Below are 5,748 nucleotides of genomic sequence, written 5' to 3' on the forward strand. Positions count from 1 at the left end.
CCTATTCCAGTATGACTTTGTCTTAACTAATAGCATCCCACAAAGACCCTATTCCCAATTAAGATTATCTTCTGAGGTACTGGGTGCTAAAAACTCAACATATGAAGTTTGAGGGGGGCATAATTTAACCCATAACACTTAAGTGAGCCTATCATCAATCTTGGCTTGCCCGATGGTCCTTTGTCTCTTCTAGGCATCAAGATTAGGGATTAAAAAACCTTTCTGAAAAATAAGCACCTCACACCCAACCAATTGCTAGTATAATTGAAAGGAAGAGGGTCTTAGAATCATGATTCTTATAAAATAGAATGAAAAGTAGACTTCAGTTAGTAGCTCTGATTTGGGTTTTTTTTTAGTTATTCTATTTTATTTTTATTTTTTTTATTAGTTGTTCAAAACATTACAAAGCTCTTGACATATCATATTTCATACATTTGATTCAAGTGGGTTGATTTGGGATGTTGAATAAATTCACTATTTGCTTTATAGTGCTTTATATATAACATAAAAAGTTTTGAAACCAATTTATTATTAGAAGCAACACAAAATTCTCCAAGTGAAGTAAACTTTAGTAACTATTGGTACTGGGGATTGAACCCAGGAACTCTCTGCTTCAGAGCTATGGCTAGCCCCTTTTCAACAATTTTGAGACAGGCCTCACTAAATTGCCCAGGGTGGCCTCCAACTTTCAACTCTCCTGCCTCAGCTTCCTGAGTAACTGGATTATGGATCTGTGCCACTGAACTCAGTGGATTATGACTTTAAAGTTAATGTGACTTCATTTTTACCATGCTGTAAACGCTACCATCTAAGGTGGAAATCTAATTATTTTACACTTTCTCACAATTTTCAGTAATTCCTTTGACTATAGGAAAGACTAAATTTCTTTGTAAACTGCCAGTCCAACACCATTCTTCTAGTTCATCTCCAAATAAGTCAGGCTCTTTCAAAGGCCTTTCTGTTTATCCCCCCCCCCCCCATTTAATATTCCCACTCCAACTGTAATCAAATGCTACTTTCATGGAAGGCTTCCCTACTTCCCCATGGTGTTAGGTAATTATTTTATGCTCTCATAATTGAACAATTTCAACAATTATTATGTTTTACTGCCCTTTCCTATTTTTGTCTTCCTCTACACTGTAAATATTCCAAGGGCAAAGGCCATGACATTTCATCTTTATATTTTTACTGCTAAACTCAATGCTTAACATATTCAGTAAACAGTTCTTGATTAAATGCCCAATTCTTATATAAGCACAACTTATAGTTGCAATTGTCATTTTGTAGGTATAGAAGCTTCGGCAGGCACAAAAATGTTATAAATTAAGGATTATGACTAATAAAATTTTTAAGATCCTTAAAACAAGAAAATTCACTTTTATCTTTTTGAAAAACTTTCACTTTTTTTTAAAAATTGTGGTAAAACATACATAAAAGTCACCATTTTAGCCATTTGTCAGTGTACAATTCACTGGCATGAACTACATTCACAATATTGAGCAACCACTATACCGTCATAAGGGAAATACACTTTAAAAAAAACTCTATAGTTTTTATTAGTAAATCTGGGTAAAGAATTGCTGGATCTGAGGTATCACCGAGTATGATTACCATACTCAAACCAAAGAGGAGCATGCAGTTTCAAATGCAAGCAAACTTACTGTAAAAACAAGACAAAACTAAAAACCCGTTGAAACTGTCAGTGCAATAGATAATAGGCCAAAAGGCTGGGGGCGGGGGAACCTTCAAAACTAGACACCACACAGAAATAGTTTACTAAAGTGTCAAAGTCCTACCTTAGGGAAGGCAGCTTGTGAGGCTGGTAAGCAGCAAGTTAAGGCAGCTTGCAGGAGTCTAAAATGTTGCTGTACATAATTTGACGAATATATGCAACTGGGGGTGAGGCAGGGTGAAGCATCCATTGTTTTATTAGATTTTCAATTTTAAAAAAACTGTCACCTTAGAAGCCGGAGTCAATGAGCAAAGTGAGGCGGCCGCCTGGGCCCCGACCTCCACGCGCGCGCTGAGGACTGGGGCGTGGGCCGCTGGTCCCTAGTGGGCCCTGCAGCTTACAGCCGAAATCAGGGACAGGCCGGGGAGGCGGGGCGAGCGGGGCGCGGGAGGGCGGGCCCGTTCACCTCCTAATGTTTGACACCTGAGACAAAGAGCCAATGAAGGGCGGGACTTCCCGAGGGAAACTCCCTCGGCGGGAAGCGCCTCACTTGGCTTTTTATCACCCTACGCACAGGAGGCGGGAGGAGCAACTGCCCTCTCGCGCGCCTCACACTCTGAGGCTTCTTGCCTTGTCTTTTGCGGGTCTACTCAGCCTCAACGACACATCCAAGGGGCTGAGAAATCGGTCCGCAGATCAAACTCCTCAGTCTCCCCCACTTACTGTTTTTTGAACAGTGCTAGGGAGACTGCAGGGCTGCAAGGGACTACAGCTCCCAAAAGACAACGCTGCAGGGTCGGGCTGGGACGTAGGAGAGAAAGGACCAAAACTGGTTGGAAAAGGGATAAGACAGGCTTCCGCCTTTACCTTAGCGTCAGTAAGTCCAGGTGCAGCCGCCAGGCCCTGGAGAACCACCCCCAGGCTCCTGACTTATTACTTTTAAATCTGGCGGGGCTTTTCCTCTAGGGCCAACCACTCCTCCATTTGCAGTCCTGGCCAATCACTGTCAGGCCCGCCATTTTTCAAACCCTTTTCCTGCCGCCAATCAGGATCGAGCAGTACATTCCTCTTCTGACCGGTTCTAACGGGTCTGGGAGTTAACGACCTGGGCGACCCACCGAACCTGCTAGGCTGGGGAAAGGGGGACGGACCTAGAGAGACACTGACCAATAGGAAGCCGTCTTGGGGAGGAGGCGGAGACTCCCCGGGTTTGAATAATCGTACCAGCCAATCAGAGAGATGGGGGTGTGGTCTCTGGCGGCGCTCGTCAAGTTGCCGTGGCGCGGAGAACTCTGCAAAACAAGAGGCTGAGGATTGCGTTAGCTATAAACCAGTTCACGCCGGAGCCCAGGGGAGGAAGCTTCTCTGTCTGATCCGGCCCCTCTGCGGGACTCTGAGGAAAAGCTCCCATCAGGCAAGAATCCCCCTTAACCTCTTCTGGTTCGTGGGCCTGCCCTTCCCCCTTCCTTCAGAGCCCTCTCTGGTGTCTCGGCGCCGTGACTCCTGGGGTCCGACCTGGCGAGCTGAATTTGGGCTACTGGCTGGTGAGGGCCGGGGCTGCCAAGGGCGGGCGGGGTCGGGTGTCGGGGCCGGCGGGAGGGCGGGAATCTCCCCCGGGCCCGGTTCCAGTAGTTTTTGAATGTCGGTCGCGAGGCGACTAGTCTGCGCTAGGCTCGCGACGTAGAAGTCGGGGGACATTTCTGTCAGGAAAGGGTTTCGAGGGCGCTCGCGGCGTCCCGGGTCTCGGTGAGGGGCGGGCGGCGGAATCCGGCCTCGCGGAGAAACTTGCTGACCCGGCGCAAGGAGTTGTCGGCCGCGGCTGTTGCGGCGGGCGGAGGCGGCTGGGGAGCCGGGCGCGGCGGCCGCCTGCCCGCGAGGAGGGGGGCGCGGGCCGGGTTTGGGCGGGAAGCTGCACCCCGCCAGCGCTGCTGCGGGCTCCGCGCCCACCCGCCGGCTTTCTCCCCGCCAGGTAGACGGCGGCTGCCACCATGGGTAAAGGAGACCCCAACAAGCCGAGGGGCAAAATGTCCTCGTACGCCTTCTTCGTGCAGACCTGCCGGGAAGAGCACAAGAAGAAACACCCGGACTCTTCCGTCAACTTCGCCGAATTCTCCAAGAAGTGCTCGGAGAGGTGGAAGGTGAGAGGGCTTCAGAGCTGAGGGTTTTCAGGTGTTTTGAGCAGGCAGCTAACAACCTTGATGACTCTGGCGTTTTAGGCAGCCCACTTCAGTATTTCACTGAAGCGACGAAAGCACAGAGTTGTTAACTAAGGAAATGTGATCCTTAAAGATGCTCTTAATCTTTTTTGGATGTCTATACCTTACAAAATTGCTGTGTTTTTACTTCTCATTCTATGCTCATAGACCATGTCTGCAAAGGAGAAGTCGAAGTTTGAAGATATGGCAAAAAGTGACAAAGCTCGCTATGACAGGGAGATGAAAAATTACGTTCCTCCCAAAGGTGATAAGAAAGGAAAGAAAAAAGATCCCAACGCTCCTAAGAGACCACCGTAAGTTTATTTTAAAATTAACCAAACTATCCCTTAGATTTTTACTTTTGCTTTATTAACCCTGTTGCTTTCTTTCAGATCTGCCTTCTTCCTGTTTTGCTCTGAACATCGCCCAAAGATCAAAAGTGAACACCCAGGCCTGTCCATTGGGGATACTGCAAAAAAACTGGGTGAAATGTGGTCTGAGCAGTCAGCCAAAGATAAACAGCCATATGAACAGAAAGCAGCTAAGCTAAAGGAGAAATATGAGAAGGTATATTGTGTTAGTCTTAAAAAGAGGTTAAAATGAGGTAGACATTGTTTTTTTAAAAGTATGTTAGATATGAACTGTAGGAAGTTGGGAAATTCAGGCAATCTTATGTTAATGGTCATCAGTTACATTAAGAAGAGCCTTAAGGGAATTTGTCCAGTTAAGCAACAAGCTCATTGAAGCCTTCTTTCCTTTGACTGAAAGCAATGTTTGTAGCACTGTGAAATTTCCTACATATGTTCTCATATGTAGTTTGATAAGTCTGTTTTAAGAAGTTGGAGGGCCAAATATTTTGTGTAGATGTATTCAGAATGTGAAGTTGGCAGGGAAATGTGTGATGTAAATGAATATTGGTAGCGAAAGCACTCACTGACCAACTCCCATTTTTTACACCATTTGGTTTCTGAAAGTCTAAAGCAAACAAATATTCCCCAAAGTAAGGTAGACTCTGAATACCTATGTAGACAGCTATCAAGGTTATTGGTCAATAGTTTTAGATTTTTTACAATGAAGTGGTTTTTCAGAGTTGATTAATGACACCGGATGTTGATTATATTATTTTGACAATATTTCAGGATATTGCTGCATACCGTGCTAAGGGCAAAAGTGAAGCAGGAAAGAAGGGCCCTGGTAGGCCAACAGGCTCAAAGAAGAAGAGTGAACCAGAAGATGAAGAGGAAGAGGAAGAAGAGGAGGATGATGAAGATGATGAGGAAGAGGAGGAGGATGAAGAATAAGTGGCTGTCCTGTAATGATGTGTGTGGAGTGTGTGTGTGTGCTCAGGCAACTGTTTTGCTAAGAATGTGAATTCAAGTGCAGCTCAACATTAGCTTCAGTATAAAAACTGTACAGATTTTTGTATAGTTGCTAAGATTCTTTGTAGAGAAAATACTTTTTTAAAAATGCAGATTGTAGCTTTTTGAAGGGCTACTACATACAGTTAGATTTTAAAGCTTCTGATGTTGAATGTTCCTAAATATTTAATGGTTTCTTTAATTTCTTGTGTATGGTAGCACAGCAAACTGATAGGAATTAGTAAATTTTGGGTTTTTTAGGATGTTGCATTTTGTTTTTGTTTTTTTTTTAAAAAAAATTTGTAATAAAATTATGTATATTATTCCTATTGTCCTTGTCTTAATACGCTAAATTAGTTTTCCCTTTTGAAAAAAATTTATGCCCAATAGTTCTTAGGTAACAGTAGAATTAGTAAAATGTTTTAAACTTTGAAATTCAGATCTGGAATTTAATACACTTTAAGAAGTTTATGAACTTTCAAAGAAATATTACACTTTGTGCTTGATGCTTATATTCATTTAT

General features: G+C 44.2%; 1 protein-coding gene across 4 annotated transcripts; it reads left to right on the forward strand.

Annotated features, from left to right (window-relative positions):
- Positions 1 to 2,933: 2,933 nt before the first annotated feature.
- On the forward strand, positions 2,934 to 5,548 carry Hmgb2 (high mobility group box 2). Of its 4 annotated transcripts, none has more exons than XM_046427529.2 (5): positions 2,934 to 3,086; positions 3,642 to 3,810; positions 4,036 to 4,181; positions 4,260 to 4,434; positions 5,007 to 5,548. In XM_046427529.2, exons 2-5 carry the CDS (start codon positions 3,661 to 3,663, stop codon positions 5,166 to 5,168), a joined length of 633 nt encoding a protein of 210 aa, XP_046283485.1. In that variant the 5' UTR covers positions 2,934 to 3,086; positions 3,642 to 3,660; the 3' UTR covers positions 5,169 to 5,548. The 4 variants fall into 4 exon arrangements, with proteins under 4 accessions (XP_046283485.1, XP_046283488.1, XP_046283487.1 ...); XM_046427532.2 differs by having other exon boundaries at positions 2,944 to 3,086; positions 3,646 to 3,810; XM_046427531.2 differs by having other exon boundaries at positions 2,947 to 3,216.
- The last annotated feature ends 200 nt before the right edge of the window (positions 5,549 to 5,748 follow it).

This window comes from Marmota monax, unplaced genomic scaffold (genome assembly GCF_021218885.2).
Source record: "Marmota monax isolate L192 unplaced genomic scaffold, Marmota_monax_Labrador192_F-V1.1 WCK01_AAM20220418_F8-fsc00159, whole genome shotgun sequence".
Lineage (NCBI taxonomy): Eukaryota > Metazoa > Chordata > Mammalia > Rodentia > Sciuridae > Marmota > Marmota monax.